This window comes from Eptatretus burgeri, chromosome 13 (assembly GCF_056783735.1).
Source record: "Eptatretus burgeri isolate ZD-2024b chromosome 13, Ebu_testis_v1, whole genome shotgun sequence".
Lineage (NCBI taxonomy): Eukaryota > Metazoa > Chordata > Myxini > Myxiniformes > Myxinidae > Eptatretus > Eptatretus burgeri.
In genome coordinates, this window is record NC_140973.1 from 65,305,098 (window position 1) to 65,324,328 (window position 19,231).

Below are 19,231 nucleotides of genomic sequence, written 5' to 3' on the forward strand. Positions count from 1 at the left end.
GCATGAGACAGGAGGGGCGGGAGTGGGAAGGACAAAACAGTGGGGAATAGAGACATTAGGAGATCTGTGGAAGGGAGAGGAATGGGGCGGGGAACAAGGGGGATAAAAGATGGACATTACAGGGACTTTCAGGAAGGAAAGCAGGGAATTTGAAGGAGGTGGGTTTGGGGTGGACTAACGAGGGTAGAAAAGATCGAGGATTTGGATGGGGGACGATAAGAGGTGGTGGTGAACAGCTGTTTTGAAGGCTTGGAGGGAAGAATGGAATTGAAGAGAGTGTGGGAGTTTATTCCAAAGGCAGGAAAAAAGAGGAATGAAAGAGTGAAGGTGAGCAGTGATTCATGATTTTGGTAGTTTTACCAGAAGGTGGTTGATGCGGACCTTGAGCGCCCTGCGGAAATATGGTGGGGACAAATCGCAGACAGAGCAGGGGGGCTAGAGCGGAGAGGAGACGGCAGAAGAGAGAACGACCACCGAACTGCCTGCAGTGAGAGAGTGAGGCCCAAAGACTCAGCCTCATCGCGGGAGATACCAATGATCAGAAATGCCTTGATTTCCACAGCGTGAAGCCGAGAAAGGTGGGAGGTAGGAGCACCAGCCCTGAGGGAAGAGCATACTCCATCTGGCTGTGGACGAAAGCTTTGTATGTGGTCAGAAGCTCACGTGGGCCGAGGAAGGACTTTGCACGACGGAGGATTCCCAGTCGGCAACTGGCTTTGGAGGCCAGGTTGGAAATGTGGCTTGACCAGGAAAGATCATGGCAGATAGTGAGACCCAGAAGCTTGGATGAAAGGACTTCTTCCAGAGGATTGTTGAGAAAGTAGATGGGGGGAGGGGGGGTTCCAAATGGTCCTTTCGGTGAGACTTGTCCGGATTGAAAGACCTGTTCCATGTGTTAGACCAGTTTGTGATTTTACCCAGATCTGCGGTGAGCGAAGAAGCTGCTGCTTGCTGGTCTGATATATGGTACGACAGACGGTGGCGTCATCAGCCAAGGGATAAAGAGGATTTTCCAGTCGGAGAGATCATTGATGAAAATCAGAAAAATAACAGGACCCAGAACGCTGCTTTGAGGAACTCCAGCCTGGACAGGAAGAGGGGATGAAAGAACTCCATTTAGGGCCACACGTTGACTGCGACAGGAGAGGAAGTCTGCAAGCCATGAGTGGAGATGGCCTTGGATACCATAGGAAGAGAGTTTGGTGAGCAGGGTAGGGTGCCAGACCGTGTCAAAAGCACACACCATCTGTCTAGGGATATGGCTCTGATTTCATATCCGGCATTGAGGACCTCCATCCATTGTTGGGAGAGCAGAAGCAGCCTACCCAGGGTAGTGTGACCTGGTCTGAAACCAAATTGATGATCGGAAATCAAGCCATTGGAGAAGAGGAAGGATTTAATGTCTGAAGCGATGATGGATTACATAACCTTGCTGATGATTGGAAGAAGGCTGATTGTTCTGTAGTTGCAGGGACTTGTTTTTGCACTTTTTTATGCAGGGCAGTAATGTTTGCTGATTTCCAAGCAGATGGCAGATGACCTTGAGATCTGGTCTGCCCTTTCCCTATTCCTGGACCCAATCTATCCCTGGCAAGTTAAAATCCCCCACAATCAATACTCTTCCCTTACCACATGCCCTTTTGAATTCTTCATGCACTCCTCCTTCCTCATCTTTCATCACAGCCGGAGCCTGATATAAGCATCCTACCAGTATCTTACTGTTTTTACAATCTCCAATCTCAACCCATACAGAATCCTCAACATTTATTCCTTCCTTAATGTCACCCCTTTCTCTTGATGCAATGCCGTCCTTTACCCAGATTGCTACTCCTCCTCTTATTTTCTCCTTCCTATCACACCGATACACGTTGTTGCCTTCCAATCCTATCCTCCAGTTACTCTCCTCCTTAAACCATGTCTCACTGCAACTATATCGTACTCCTCGCTATCTACTTTGACTTCAAGCTCTTCCATCTTTTTATTTAAACTTCTGGCATTGGTAATGAATATATTTAACTTTTCCCGTCCTGAAATTCTATTTGCTTGCCTGGCCTTAAGGTCAGTCAAAATAGTGAAAAAGTTCAAAATAATTGCAATATAATTGATTTTTTCACAATACATTTTTGTAATGTCTCTAGTTCAACATACTAAACGTCAACCACATTCAACTGATGGGAAATATGACAATATTACGTTTTTCAACAATGATGTTGTGATACTTTAAAAATATCTAGTCATTTACAATATATGCCATATACAATGTATTTGAATAAAACCACTGTCAATTAATACATTACAATCAAGGACAGTCCTGTTTTGATTAGTTCCATAACAAATAATCATCAAGATGACAGTTTTCTATATAAAAATTAGCATTTTACCAGGCAAATGTCTTTAAAAAGTAGCATTATTTTAGCAGTGATTTTGATACTGTTGCGAATTCGTGCCCGCCGGCATGCGAACGGCCACGTAACTCGAATTGCGGCACGTCGCCCACCAGACGGACAATTCAGTCGTGACCCTCCGGGAACTATCGCCCAGAGCCAGTCACGGGTGCGCCTTTCGACCTCACCACAATCGTGCCAATCGGCCACCCGCGTAGGATAGGGTTGTTCGCCAAACTCGACCTACCTAAGAACCCACGCGGATGGTAAACCGGGCGATCGTACCTCGGCGCAGGTCGACTCCGGACACGAGCTGCTTGGGCGGCCCGTTCCGTACTATCGGGATAACCGAGCGGCGTTATCGTCGACCTCGGCGGTTCAGATCATTTACCGGGCGTTTTGCACCCACTACGAACCCTTTACGTGAAGCAGGATGGAGGGTCAATAAAGAAAAGACGAAGCGAAACGGGATAACAGTTCACACAAAGCACATTTATTTCCCAGCACACGAAAAGCACATATATACAGCCAAACAATCAAAATGCACATATAGCAACCAAAACAAAAGCAACAGCGACGCAGAGTTACTACCGACTATGCGCACACATGGCAACTGTAAAGTAGAACTTATACAGTTCTACTTTACAGACGGCGCCAACACACATTTACTCAAAAGCAAAGGAAAGAAGCCACCCTCATAGACAAGGGGGCAGACAGGCCTGTAGGCCAATTGTGCGCGTGACCTGGGGGAGCGGCCAGGTCCGCGAGACCGGGGGTGGGGGGGGGGGGGTCCTACCCGCATCCTCGTGACGCATTGGCGGGCGAGCCGCAGATGTGGCCGCGTGGCTGTGCTCAGACTCTGTGCTCCTTGGCGCGTTTGGTTGGCACGACGTTTGGAGTGGGGTGGGAACGGGGCCTCCTTTTTGCACTATCTCAGCGCGGGGGAAAGGGGGAATTGTTGATGCCCTGGGGGAGGAGAATGGCTGGCTAGCTTGGGTCCCACGACGAGCGATCCCACACCGCGATCTCGTCGTCGACCGCCGTCCTTCTCGCCTAGGACCCAAGCTCCTTTGCCTCTTCCCGCAACTCTTCTCAGCCGACTCCAGAACCCAACTCGATGACACACCGATGACTTCGCCACCCGACTCGACTCACCCCCATTCGCCTTGCGCTCGCCTTCTTATAGGCCGGCAGGAGCAGCTAATATGCAAATATCCGGATCAGGATGACCTCGGGGGCGGAGCCACGCTCGCCCATTGGTCGGAGGAAAGGGGGCATTAATCTCCCCTGATCCTAGAATTTTCATATATCGATTTCACACAGACGCGCCTGGAGACGGGGCCAAGCCGGCCCGCGCTTGCTAATTGGATGGAGAAGTGGGTGTGTAGCGTTCTTGATCCGAATTTTCCCTTGGAAAGGCCGCTATTTGCGCTCGCGGCTCGATGCGTTCGGCACCAATCGCCGAACGGGCCCGAGACAGCCCGACGTTCAGTGTTCACAGGTGGTGCGGGAATGGCTGTAGAAGGAGAGAGGTGATGGTGGTAGAGGGTTTTCGGTGGTGGTTTGATGGTTATGGTGCCGTTTGGGAATGGCGGTGATGCGATGATGTGGGAGCGAGTTGTGAAGGTAAAGGTCGTGGCTGTTGGCGTTGTTGTTGTCCGAGGGTTGGAGCGTGGTTGCAGTTGGTGACGATGGCTGGCGTGGTGGTTGTTGTGTGATGGCGGTTGAGACGTGGTTGGCTCAAAATAAAGATAGAACAGAAAAAATGGCTATCTCAAAGCGTCGCAGCCCGGATGAATCACATAAATTCCCTCTATACAACGGGTTTGGGGCTAACTACACATGTACTTAGAGATATCTCACCTACGGGCCCTGAATGGTGGTTTGCGAATTTCCACAGCCGTAACAATACTTTGCTTCCAACTTTATAACAAGCAATGGTATTGATGTATAACAAACTTGATTACATTATAAATGTTTAATGCATATTTTAAAACAAATTTGGATGGAATATAATAAGTACTTGCAGTGCTACAGTATATCATTTTTGGTACATATAGATTACCCCTTCCCCCAAATGTAAGTGTTGGCCATTGGGGAGTGCTTGTGTGAGAACCATTCCTTTGGAAATAAAATATTATATTATATTCATACTTTACAAATTTGATCACATTAGAACTTATAATAACTATAATGTATAACACAGGGGCAGATCCATGATTTTGTTAAAGGGGGATGTAGTTGACTGCAGGCTCTGATCCTGGCTAATTTATTTTTTAAAACAAAAATCAAAAGTCAAATTATTGGTCAAAATATCTTATAGGTCATAACATCCTTAATAATAGTCCAATTTTAAAAATTTATCATTCCACAGAAATCTAACTCCATATAGATTTCACAAATGTTGTTATCATTTCACAATTTTGAACAACAAATAGAGGGTGGCACACTCCTGTCCCCCCACCCCCTCCCCTAAATCTGTCAGTGTAACAAATTTAAAAGGAATGTGATCAATACTTGTGTTACTATACTTAATTTTTATACACTCCTTTCGTATTAAACTGTGAAGTATAAGTCACTAACTTTAATTTCTTTGCAGGTAAGTGATGGATGATCTTTCAAGACAAGATCAACTGTGTGTGCTATGCACCAAGGATATCACATATAATGCTGAATGTGATATTGTTACCCTTGGCAAGAAAGGGAGTGATGGCATCAACCATGCAAGTGAGGAACGGGGAAGCAGTCTGCAGACCCAAGAAGGGCAACGTGTCCATAAGGCATGCAGAAAAAATTGGTGTAATCCAAAGTACATCAAAACTCACAGGCATTTCACAGACTAGCTGATGCTTCTGTACCAGAAGTCAAACGACGATCACAATCAAAACCATTTGACTTCACAAAATATTGCATCTTTTACTGTCAGCAAGCCCATTGTGATGGTCGATGGAGGGGATATGATGTATTTCCTGTCAGGACATCATTTTTTGAGAACACGATTAGAAGTGTTTGCAAAATACAGAATGATGTCTGGAGTGAGGAAGTGATGGGCAGGATATCCTATGCTAATGACCTGCATGCTGAGGATGCAGTGTATCATAACCAATGCAGCATAAACTTTAGAACTGGGAGAAACATTCCAAAGAAGTTTGAACCACATGATTCACTCTCTGGTAAAAATAAAAAACTACGAAGAGGTTGCAAAGTTGAAGAAGACAAGTATGATGCCTTTCTATTTGTCACAAAATATCTCGAGGAAAGTGATGATGAACAAATAGCAATCATTGATCTAGTAAAGAAGATGGATGAATACTTGAAGCTGACTGGCTCAATGCAAGAGGCATATGGAGTGCAGTACATGAAACAAAAACGAAAAGACCATTTTGGTGATAATGTTCTTTTCACAAATCTTGAAGACAAGAAAACTATTGTTACATTTGGAACCACTGCTGCCTCCATTATGAATGACTACTACAAATCACCAAAGGGTGATAATTATGATGAAACCAGACACATCATTGAAACAGCAGCCAAACTGATGAAAAATGATATTAAGGCACTTGATCTATGTACTGAGTATCCAGTTGCTGATGATTTGACAATAGAAAATGCAATGACATTTCTACCAGATAGCCTAGTCCAGTTTCTGCAAATCATGGAAGCAGGAAAAAACACTGAGAAAAAACAGGCCTCATTGGGGCATGCTATTGTCCAAACTGCAAGACCCAGAATGATGATTGTACCCCCTGCAATGGGGTTTAGCTATACAGATGCATCACCAATTTGGCTCTAGGTTCCTTATAGATTCCCTGCACCAGCCTGTGGAGAGTGTCATGGAACTGCATGTTCCAACTCACCTGTCCTAAATGATGATCTTGATTCAGAAATGGACATGGATCAGTACATATGTATACTACTGCATAGGACTTCATATAATTTAGTATAGCTGTATAAAATGTAGTACAACTGTATAGAATGTAGTATAAATATATAGAATGTAGTATAGAACTTTATAGATTTAGTTGGCATAGTTATTGGCAATACAGCTGGATTTAAAAATGTAAGTACTTAGGCCTTAGTTATTTTATAACTTGGTTTACGCAGTTCTTCAGCTAAATTGTAGGGTCAGTAGGTCGAAATATAAATATAATTTCAATTTTTATAAATTATATATTTTTATGATTTTTTTTTCGGATATTCCATGGAAAAGACAAGGGGAGGTGGGGGGAAATAAATATAAATCCCGGACCAGGAGGATCTAAGAAAACATTGAAGATGGGAGACCATTCAAATGCAGGATGCCCATGTTCACGGTATCATCTGATGTGAAAAACAATAAAGAAGGATTAAAACTTGTTTTTACAATATAGTCTGGCATGTTTTTCTTATAGAAACCTGTTGGATCATCAAACAAATGGAAACAATGCTGAGAAAAATTATTGTCCAAGTTGTAGATGTGTGCGTGCACACCAGTGCATCGTGCTGGATATGATTTAAAAAAAAGGTGTCTACTCGGAGTCAACACGCTCAAAACAGTCAATCAGAGCCATAACCAGCTCTTACTTTTCAGTGGGCATCTGATCATACCTTCTCCCCATCCCCATGAGCACATCAAAGGCTGATTTCTGGTCCATTGAAGGCTGAATATCAGTATCTCGCAGGGAAACTTTGACGTATTTGGCACCGAAATCTTTCAATAGGAACAGCGGTGTACAACTTTCGATGGAAACAAAATCGGCACGATTGAGAGTAGCCTGCGAATCATTCCTGCTGCTGCACTGAATTTATACAATCGTTCAGCCAGAATATTCGTCGTCAAGATATTGCGTGATTAAATCACCAATACAGTCACTCAAATTTATACCGCTGATATACTTCTTTACAATCACTTTCGCCCCAGAAACCAAAGTCAATCTGAACCACACTGGTCACTGCTCAGATGCCATGACCGAAGACGACTGCGCAGTTCTACTGCGCAGCTCGGCTGCGCAGTTTGGTTAAAGGGAACTCGGCATTTTGGTGCGCGCACACGAAATTATATTTTGAAAATAAATGCCGACGTTTACATTTCGGGTTTTGAAACTTTTGCACCTTCGGCGGAAAATGTATAAATATAAAAGGCTAAAAATGTGTTTTATATTTATATTTCATTTCGGCAAATATACTGTCGGCGGATCCGTAAACCAAGTTATAAAATAACTAAGGCCTTAGTTGTCAAAACATGTAAACTTTATTTTTTCCAGCATTTAGTTTTTGTAGGTTTTTTGTAGATTATTAGGGAGATGTATCAGGTTAAATGCTACTTTTTGTTATAAGAAACACAATGCAAAACAACCTGTGGAGAGTATTGTTGAACTGTTTCGTATAACTCACCAGTCCTAAATGATATCGATTCTTAAATGGACATGTATCAGTAGATATGTGTACTACTGCATAGAATGACTTTATAGAATGTAATATAAATACACTAACCATACCTGTTGGCAATATGGCCATATTGCAAAGTATAAATATGATTACATTTTACTTACAAAGAAATGGTTCTCACACAAAACTCCCCAATGGTTGACAGTGTATGCATTTGGGGGTAGGGGTAATCCTAATGCACCAAAAATGATATAGCACTGCAAGTAATTATCATATTCTATCCAAATTTGTTTTAACATATGCATTAGACATAACTTATTGTGATCAAGTTTGTTATACATCAATACCATTGCATGTTATAAAGTTTGAAGAAAAATATCAAAATCACTGCTGAAATAATGCTACTTTTTAAAGACATTTGCCTGGTAAAATGCTAATTTTTATATAAAAAAACTGTAATCTTGGTGATTATTTGTTATGGAACTAATCAAAACAGGACTGTCCTTGATCGTAATGCATTGACAGTGGTTTTATTCAAATACATTGTATATGGCATATATTGTAAATGAGGAGATATTTTTAAAGTATCACAACATCATTGTTGAAAAACGTAACTTTGTCATATTTACCATCAGTTGACTGTGGTAGACTTTTAGTATGTTGAACTAGAGACATTACAAAAATGCATTCTGAGAAAAAATAAATTCTATTGCAATTATTTTGACCTTTGTCCAATTTTGGGGCTAATTTTACTGGCCTATTACCCATCACAATTACTTCATCCGTTCCTTCCTCAATACCTTCTCCACCCTCTTCTGACTTAAAAAAAGCCTGAATTTCTTCCTCAATTCCCACTGCAAACCTTGCTGCCCCCTTTCTATTTAATATACAGCCATCATTCGGGAAACACTCCCTTTGTCCCCGAAATGATTCCCACTGCTTCGTAAATGTAAAACCTTCCTCCCTACACCATTCTTCCAGCCATTGGTTGACGTCTATTGCTCTGCTCATAATTTCTATATTGTTTCCCCATCTTATGCCTGCTGTTGGCTTCATGGTTTGAGGTAGTGGGCTTTGGATCCTAGGGTCCTGAGTTCAAATCCCCCTCTGCTGTTGAATCAATACCAGGTGGGGTTGACTCTGCCTGTCACCCTTCCGAGGTCGGCAAAATGAGTGCCAGCATGCTGGTATACTGTGTCGCAGTGGCGACCCGTTCAGGCTTGTGCCCAATAGCCAAGGAGACTGCTTCAGCAGCACCAACGTTCAGCAGAGTATGGTCCCAATCTCCTCCTCTTCCTAATCTTGGAAAAACCCCAGAAAACATGACCTCACAACCCTTTGCTTTCAGCCGCTTACACAATAGTCTGTATCTATTTTTAAAAGCCTCTGAGTAAACTTTCCCTGCATCATTCGCACCGAGGTGTACCACAACCAACTTCTTCCTGCCATGACCCAATACAATATCGTTTACCCTTCCTTCAATGTTCGTAACCCCCGCTCCTTCAAAACTACACAGAATTCTGTGTCTACAATCCTTCCTGCAGAATGAAGAATCCACGTATTTAAAAATCTCATCACCCACAAAAACTGTCTCCCATACCTCATGTCTACCAATTTCTATTTTGGCACCTACACCACTGCCTGTACCCACTGCACCTCCGCCACTGCCCACACCCGCTGCACCTCTGCCACTGCCTGCACCCGCTGCACCTGCACCACTGCCCGCACCCACTGCACCTCCGCCACTGCCCACCCCCATCGCACCGTCACCACTGCCCGCCCCAGTCACCACTGCCCACCCCCGTTGCACCGCCACCACTGCCCGTCCCCGTTGCACCGTCACCACTGCCCGCCCCCGTTGCACCGTCACCACTGCCCGCCCCCGTTGCACCGTCACCACTGCCCGCCCCCGTTGCACCGCCACCACTGCCCACCCCCGTTGCACCATCACCACTGCCTGCCCCCGTTGCACCGTCACCACTTCCAATATCCTCAGCAACCTCACTCCACAACCGTAACCAACTATTATCTCCAAATTTCTCACATTCTGCTACTTGCTGCAAATTATCGATGTGTTCCTTCAACCCGGTAATAACCTTCATCAATTGGACGATTTCCTCACACTTCCTACAACATAAGAACCCTCTGCTTCCCCCATTGTTGACGTGGCCCACATTGAGCAACTGTTACATTTTACGTACTTCTCATCCTTTCTCCTTCGCTCTCTATCTATAACCTTCTTCACCTAAATACTCCCAAGGCCTCAACTGAATTCATGCTAAACTTATCACGAGGCCTCGCCCTGCTTCTTTCAATAAACAACTCAACTACATGCTAAAACTGTTATGAACACAACACGAAAAAAAAAAGTACAGTTCCACAGCCCCTGACACAAATCTCGATGACAAAATACGCAAAATGCTTCAGGACTGGAAACTTAGCTTTAGAGGGACTGGAAGGAGAGCTCACCACCCAGTCGTCCTCGTGCGCTGATCCTTGAACCAGAAGTCTGGAAGTGATATTCTGAAATGACGCCTGAGACAGCGTTTTCCACCTCTATCAAACAGGTTGATTGATTTTCTCGTGGAAGAATGGTGCCGCATCCCTCCTGCAGAATTCCAGATGCTCATGGACTCAATGCAACGACACAAACAGGCAGTACTGGCTGTAGGTGGTGGCCCAATGTCCTATTAAGTGACTTTACATTGGTGTTTCCACTTTTTTGTCCACTACCTGTATTTCCTTTTTGGCTCCATCTCTCAACGGTGAAGAATCACTTGGCAATTTTTTTAAAATTCCCCTGTCTGGATCTGGATGTTCACCGAAATCAAATCAAATTCGTCCTTGTCATATACTCAATATGTCCACCAAGTTTGTTCCGAATCCGTCCACAACCAATTGAGATATCGTGCTATATATCATTTTTGGCCCTATCTCTCAATGGTGAAAAACCACTTTAAAATTATAGGATCAGTATCTGGATTTGGATCTTCAAAATCTAATCAGTTCGTCCTTGTCACACACCAAACCTGTCAACAAAATTTCATCCGGATCTGTCCACAACTTTTTGAGATTTGCTGTTCATAGAAAATCAGACAGACAGACAGCAAACAGAAGGGGTGAAAACATAACGTGCATCCACCTTCGGTGGCGGAGGTAATGAAGGAGCTGTAAACGATCCCATAATATGTATCATAAAAGCAGCCCTTTGGGTTAGTATTTCGTACCCTGGGCAAACAGACCTTGCCAAATAGATTAAATGGGATGTGGATGTTTTATAATGCATTGCACAAGGATTACACCAGACAGCCATAACCAATTAAAGTCCAAACAAGGCAGGGTGGTCATGCAAGATAAGGAAAATCTGACCAGTTAAAAGGAAATTGGTGAAAGTAATTCAAACGGTCAAGTTTATATTTGTGAACCGAGGTGCACCCTCAGTAAAAACAAATGTATTCATTTAAAATATCAAACTTGTGCTCCCAATCCATACTGTGAAAAATAGTTACAGAGGAGGCAGCCAACATGGTACGCATCTGAGATGAGTTAAATTACATTGTCCTGAATTACACAACAAAGACACACATTTTAAAGTCACATCACTGCCAACTATCTCCATCTGTGCAACCACCGATCCACAGCCAACCCTTGAATTGTCATTCCACCACTCTGCCAATAACCTCAACTGACCGACAACCCAAAACGAACAAAATAACACAGGGTTAGGTCCATGTTCCTGGCTTTTCGTCACAAGCCGAGGGCAACTAATGTCCAAGTAGCTGCACTGCTATTAGCAATCCAAACTTGGCAAATGCATGAATGAAGCTCTCAAGTCACCAAGCCAACACTAATGGTCCACCTGACAGCTGGTGGTCGAGGTATAAAGGCCATTTCTGCGCACTATTTGGCACAACCTCCTGTCCTGCCTCATTCCTTCTTCCCACGATTTTGTGCAGAAATAATTTCCAACCACGTCCATAATCCCATGCTACACATTTCACATGACATCTGGTGCATATCCCATGTAGAAAGCAAGCAGAAGGACAATCACATAGGGCCATTTGCTTTCATTGGTCAAAAGAAATACGAAAAATGAAAACAAAAGGGCTATTTGTGCTGCAACTCATGCTTTGGAAATAACCCGAGTGGACTACCAATTAATGATGGGATAAAACAAGAGTATTAGCTTCTGAACAATGACCACCGTTTCTCCAAACATAAATCACCACCATGGTGTATTGTTCATATCAAACGAGTACCATGAAGCAAAGCACACGGTGATACATCACGTGACGTGCCACAGGTCCAATCTCACTGTGACAGCATGACGACCGAGGTAAAAATTCTCTTGGTATTTGCAGTCGAATAAACCCGAATAAAAATGACGAAATTCTCATGAGATCTGGCAGACATTTGATGAGAATACGAAAACTACTTCTTCTTTAACGGTCCCAAATATTCCGACCTTCTTATGGGGTTGGCTGGGGAATGTTGTTGGCACAAGACTTTCACAAACCGGATGACCAGGCCAGGTGTTTGACTGAAGATGAATGGGGGCAGGATTTTGGAATTTGTTCAGGGTTCCAGAGATAACTCATTTACACTTTGTGAAGGATATCCTGGGACCTTCAACATTCACCAACTAATTCTGGCAGATGGGACACCCAATTTAACATCAATCTGATGGACGGCACACACACACACACGATGGACGGCCTCTTGCATGACATCGGTCTGCTTGCATGACATCAGGGTGACAGTTTAGAGCCGAGGCTGGATTCAAACCTCGACTAGACGGCTCAGAGGTGAGTGTGCACAACTATAAACTATATCCAAAAACTCATCAGATCACAGGATAGATTTTGACAAAAGAAAATCAACTGACATAAATATTATTATCAAAATAGTGTCCTGACAGGGTGGCATGGAGTTAGTATACACAACAAAGGAAGTATACTTCCTTGAGCCATCAGGTAAGATTAGAAACTGTTGGATTGGTGCTTCGCAGGTAGAGCATTGCATCAATGAGTGTTCAATTCCTCAATTGGATGTAAATCTGGAGACCCATCTACAAGCATTAGTGAGTGGATAAGGACTGATGGTGCCTTTCAACGAAGACGAGGTGTGTTATCACCAGCAACCTGGCCCAATTCCTAATACCTGCTGCAAGCTACAGGGAAGAAGGCATAAGCAGATTTTGTCATGCCTCCCTGAAATGATGCTACCTGTGGGCTGAACTCAAAACTGATCCCCAGCTGAATATGCATAAGATATGCCAGACATGTATGCATCTCAGGTTGATTGTAACAATTTCCATTTGATACATTTTCCAATTTGTATCCTGCTTTTGTTGCTTTGATGCAAAAACATCAGAAAGAATGTACATATCGCATCAAGATGTCCAAGGGGGAATCATAAACGATATTGATACTGGTGATCGTGTTGGAGGCCTAGATAAACTTGACAGAGCATCAGAAGTATCCCCACACCAGTGATGCAAATTTCCATGGCCAAGTCTGCCGGCACGTATGAAAATATCTGCTGAGCAGCCGTGGGAATCGAACGCACATCAGTGAGGGAAATGCAATGAGGCATTACTCACTCTACCACCAAACCTGCTCTTCATTAACAACAAATCATCGAAATGTGCGTCGAATTGTGAGACTCCAATGACAGGATAGTAATGCTTAAAAGGTCTTTCATCACAAAAGGATGTGGTCATGTTGTTCTTATTCTGTATAGTCGCTCAGAACACTGCAGGCTCTCTATTGTACAAACCTTTCCTCCGCCCTCAATCTCTGGATTACATCGATTTTTGTGGACCCTCGGATTGACACAAGGGCACATCGGGGTGACCTCTGGCATCAGTTTCAGCTGTCCTTTGCTTTTGTCTTGCAGCACCAAGCAATTCCAGTCGCTTTCAATAATACAGCGGCTGCTTTTTACTCCTTTGTCCTTCAGCACTGAACGTCTACTTCTCAAATGACCTGTCATGTTTCAAACACAAATCGTAATTGTTATGAACTTTCTGAACCAACTGTGCTTCACTTTTGACAGACTACCGATCACGTGATTCCCATGGCAGTATCAAGACGAGAACCCATCACCATGAGGATGTGCATTTGGGCAACTTTTTGAAAACACTGAGGATTTACTCGCCATAATTACAAGAACCAAAACGCATTGCATTGCCACACTCCATGCACTCCGAGCGAAATTACACCAAATTTCCAATCACATGGTCCGGCTCGATCGTTTGAATGTGGGATCAATGTGGGTTGGAGGGGTGGGGAGGAGAGGTGGTCGAAGTGATGTTGAGAAGGTGTTTGGAAGTGTTGTTTGCATGAGACAAAATGGAATGGAGACAGGGCGAGGATGTAGGTATGAAGATTCAAGCTATTGCACGTGGGTGGGGATTGAAGTAATGGCATAGGAATAATAGTATCGGAAAAGATCAGCAAGCAGGTGGTCAGAGCAGAAAGATGGGAGGGATGGATAGTTATGGCATGGGTGGTGAGAGAGGAAAATGGTTTGTGTTATGTTGGTATATGGGCCACAAACGGAAAGCCTAGGGTGGAGAAGCAGGAATTCAGGGAAGCAATGGAGAGGATGATGGGAATGGTTGAGCTGGAGGTGATGCTGTGCATTGCAGGGGACTTTAACGCACATCTGGGAGTAACGGAGCTGGGTGAATTGGAATGTGTTGGTACATTTGTGTGGGGAATGAGGAATAGAGAGGGTCGAGAGCTGGTGGCGAGGAATGGAATAGCCATAGTTGGTTCATTCTTTCAAAAGCGGGAAGGCCACTAGATTACCTTCAAGTTAATAAAAATATTTATGCTAAATAAAAAACTAAATGTGAGGATCAAAACTACAGTCGAAAAAAGGTTTTAAACAAGAGAGGGATGATGTAGGTTTAGAGAGTAGCTTGCAGTGTTGCCATCACATAACAATCCCTACATCACTGCCTCCAGACGATTGTCTAACTAAAAGTATTAGAAGCTCTTATACAATCTCTGGGAGTTCTTGTAACTTCAGTTGTCTTTCCTACTTCTTTTTTTATGAAGTTGGAGTAACTAATCACAAATGCAGATAATTATAGAATGCTGTTATTAGAGATGTGCAGGGAGTTTGGAAGAAGTTGATGTTTCTGTACTGGTGTCATCAACGCAGTCAAGCTGCTATAGAATAATTTGAAGTCTCAGTATGTGGCAACGCTACAAGAATAATCAAGTACTGTTGTAGCCAAAGGAGTGTTTGTAGAAGCTTGAAGCAATAATTGAGGAAGTGTAAAGGAGGCAGTGATGAAGGGATTGTTATGTGATGGTAACACTGTAAGCTACTCTCTAAACCAACATCATCCCGATGTTGTTTAAAACCTTTTTTAGACTGGAGTTTATCATTCCAACATTTCTGTTTTAATTTAGCATAAATATTTTAATTCACTTGTTTCTGTAATTTTCTTATAATGTTGAATAACAGAATGGTAACACTCAGAGGATACCCAATCTTGGAGCAAAAGTGCCAAGAGATCTTAGTCAGCAATGTCAAATAATGCACGTCTTCCAGCGTGTCTTACGTAGCTCTGACTGTATCTTGCAGCTCTGTCTTATTGCTCATTTCTCAAAGAACTCGATGGCATTCATAGAATACATTGATACCCCATGCAGTTTTGAGGACTTGATGCGAGCAAACTCATTTGTTTTTTTAAGGTTATTTTTCTTTGATCAAATATGGCTGCCAGACCATGTCACCGATGATGTCATCTTTACCAAACCATATTTGCCATGGGTAGTTGATAAATTGGTTAAATTTTGCATTAATTGGTGAAACGGTTTCTCCTACAAGTATTTTCTACTTGGGGGAAGTTGATGAGTACTAACATCTAAACAGTACCAACCACCACTGAGATTTATTGTTTGCAAGTTGCCAATAACTTAAAAGATGGAATACAAATTAAGGGATAAATGCAAAGATAGGATGCAAAGAAATTGGTGAGAAAGAATGTTTCAAACTGCAGAACAGTTTCAATGTTTTTGGAGAATGGGTGAATGAGAGGCAGAAGAAATTTAACATTAAGGTTACAAAGATTGTAAAAATGATATTGCATCAATGATCATGCCATCATTCATTACATCAACCAGTACATCAGTTACGTTTATTTACTTCTTTATTGGCCATCATATTTGTTATAATTAGCTTATGGATGTTAAAGATCCTGCAGTAGTTTTCAAAAAAGCGAGACCATTAATTGCTGGTACCATGGTCATATTATTGATGAATTCTATCCTCCTTCATGAAGGTACGAAGGTGGGGGGGGTGGATTGTGGAGGTAGGAGGAGGGAGTTAATAGGCAGTGCATCCGTCGTGTAACTGCACCCCGATAAATGAAGTGAACAGCAGCCATGTGCTGCATACACATGAACAGCACATTTTAAAATCTCAAATAAACTGCCCACAATGGTCACTTGGTTACCTGTTGGGCTGGAGGAAGAGTGACCCAAGGCAAATAGTTGTACAGGCACTCCCGCAGAGTCTTAACCTTGCATGGCCATTTTCCACCACTGCTTTCCTTGGTAACAATTGCATCGGCTACCTGGCATGACAGAAGGACATAGACAAAGCTGCTACAAAGATCAAGTGACAACGAAGCTCAAAGTGAGGAAATAAATATTCAGAGCAAGAATAACGATATCGAAAATCTTGTATTGGTAAGTATTGGGCAGCAGTAATGACATGGTGGGTTACCTGAGTATCAAATACATTGCTGAGGTAGACACCAAACTGGTGGTAAGTGCAGTCTGAGAGCAATCTGCAATCGTGCACTACCTGTTAAAATGATCAGGATAAATGATTAATATCAGAAATGCTAACATTATCCATCAATTGTGAGTTTACTTTAAAAATGAGCTTCACCTTCAAAATGGTTTCATCCTGCAGGACACTCTTCAAGCCATTTTTGAAACCTTCAGCACTGATACTGAGTATATCAAATAGAAATAGCATCCGTTTCGTTGAGATCTGAAAGACAGAAGGCATTTGGGTTTTGGCAATGGCCAACAAGTGATGCAAAATGACAATTCTGTGACTCTCAAGGCAACATCCCAGCACACGTATCCGCATTGCCGTCTTGACTGTTTTGGCTCTCCTGCCCTCCACACAGTTCCCCCCCCCCCTTCTGCCACCGATCCGCCTGCCCTACTCTCAGCCCTGCCTGCGCTCCTGCTTCTCCAACTTCTCAGTACCCCCCCCCCCCCCCACTAGGCCATCGCTGGGTAACCCTGCTAGTCTACAATGATAAATATCAATGTGTGTGTGTGTCAATGTGTCTCCTCCATAACCATAAAACCGAGCAGCCTGAAACTTTGCATGCATGCTAAGAAAACTCCAAGGAAGTAAATGACTGAAAATTGTGTGTTTGGGTTAATTAAAACACCCTTTTGAAGATAAGTAACAGCCTTATTTAATAAAATCCTTTATTCAGGCACATCCTCGGTCACCGCTATCTTTGGGGTCTTAAAACGTATCCTAGGTAAGCTCGCTGGGGTCTGAAGCTGCCATATTTTTGGGCCTGCTCAACCATGCCTTGAGTTGGAACAGGCCGCAATGATTTCTTAACGATAAAGCTTTTTTTCCCCCCACTTTCCACACTAATATTATCAAATGCCTGCTCATCATAGCTACAAATCACTGGGTACATTGCAATGCTTATAAACGCCTGGAGACATCAATGTTCATTGTTTCTTTCATTTCCGCACATGCAATCACCACGAGAATCTCTTAAACTAAGCAGAATTACAAAATTTAAGCTCCAGAATCGAACTTACAAGCAGTTCCGACTCCTATAAAAGTGTTCATTTATCCAATTTAGACATATTTAATATTTTGGGCATCTCCGAGAGGTACAATGTTCAATATGACGATTTGGTGATTGGCAATCGCGTGCCAAGAGAGCCGTTTCTTGTCAACCATTTTGTTGGAGTGCTTAAGCCACTTGACGAGTGCTCCACAATAGTCACACTGCCACTGAATATTATATCGATAAACTTGAACAAAGGTCAGGGGTCACTCGCATGAGTTGGGCACGTGTTGTTCTGCAGTGCAACAGGTGGTGGCTGACTCGCTGAAAATGTGAAATTTTAATTTCCACGACTTTTCCTCTTTTTGTTCTTCCATTATACGACCTGTCAGCATCGATAAATACAAATAAAAAAAATTACCCCCGTGTGGGGGTGACGGTCATCTCTATAATACCACAAGTTCTCAATGTTCAGTTATGACCGAAGACGACTGCGCAGTTCTACTGCGCAGCTCGACTGTGCAGCTCGAACTGCGCAGTTTGGTTAAAGATGACTCAGCATTTTGGCGAGCACGAAATTATATTTTGAAAATAAATGCCGACGTTTACATTTCGGGTTTTGAAACTTTTGCACCTTCGGCGGAAAATGTATAAATATAAAAGGATAAAAATGTGTTATATTTATATTTCATTTCTCCTTCCTTCCTTCTTTGCAAATCGCTTTGGCGTTTTTGGCCATCTTCCAGATCACGTGACGATCAAACGGGAAGGAAATTCAAAAATCTGTCCAGCTAGATACAAAATAATATTTTTTACTATCATAATCAATAAACAGTTGCCGAATATCTTGTAGAATGGCAGACTAGATAGGTTTTGAAAATTGCGATTTTTATAACTTTCGTGACCTCGTGACCTCGTCCCTGACCTTGAACCCGGACAAAAGTTATATCGTTGTGCAACACTCATCGACCTCTACTCACGTACTAAGTTTCATCAAGATCGGAAAGAAAATTGTTTATGGACGGACGGACGGACATTTGGTCCGGCTTTATTTAGTCATCTCGGTAGAGATGACCTAATGAATCGTTTTGCTTTTAAAAGTTTCTTCAACTGTTTTGTTGGGATGCTTGGTGAAGCCACTCGGCTCGTGTTCTTCAAGTTTCGATGACGATACCACGGTTCTGTCCGGGAGGTAGGAAAGCAAAATAAATTATATGATCACAATGAGAATTTTTTTTCAGTTCTGAAGTAAAGAATCACCACATCACGGCAGAAAATCCTAGAGGTACAAATGCAGCTTGGATTTGAACCCCAATTCAGCTCTAAACTGCCCCCCACCCCCACCGGTGTTTCACAGGCCGGGTGATTCATCACTGTGTGTGTCGTTTCTCGGATGGACGATAAACTAGGTGTCACATCTGCGGGAATCCCTCACTCCTCTCCCTTCCAACGCTACCCACTCTCTCCTACTTTCCGACACTGACCCCCCCCTCTCTCTCTCTCTCTCACTGACCTCTCCCCTCTACCTCCCCCCCCCCTTTCCTCTTCCCTCCCTCTCTCTTCAACCCTCTATCACTCTCTTACAACCCTCCACCTGGTCACCCACCCCTCCCCCTCTGTTGAGGGGACCAGCATGTACTAATCAGATTCGGAGTGAGCCGACCGGTGGGGTGCAAAGGCC

At 43.2% G+C, this 19,231-nt stretch overlaps 1 protein-coding gene across 2 annotated transcripts in view; it reads right to left on the reverse strand.

The window, feature by feature from the left end:
- The window catches only part of EXD1 (exonuclease 3'-5' domain containing 1), a 78,973-nt gene that overhangs the window by 39,122 nt on the left and 20,620 nt on the right, over positions 1–19,231 (reverse strand). For both annotated transcript variants that reach the window (XM_085852825.1, XM_085852824.1), the window contains exons 7-9: positions 16,668–16,772; positions 16,500–16,580; positions 16,228–16,347 (exon numbers count right to left, since the gene is read on the reverse strand). In XM_085852825.1, the coding sequence (XP_085708951.1) occupies positions 16,228–16,347; positions 16,500–16,580; positions 16,668–16,772 (306 nt within the window). The remainder of the gene's footprint in view (positions 1–16,227; positions 16,348–16,499; positions 16,581–16,667; positions 16,773–19,231) is intronic.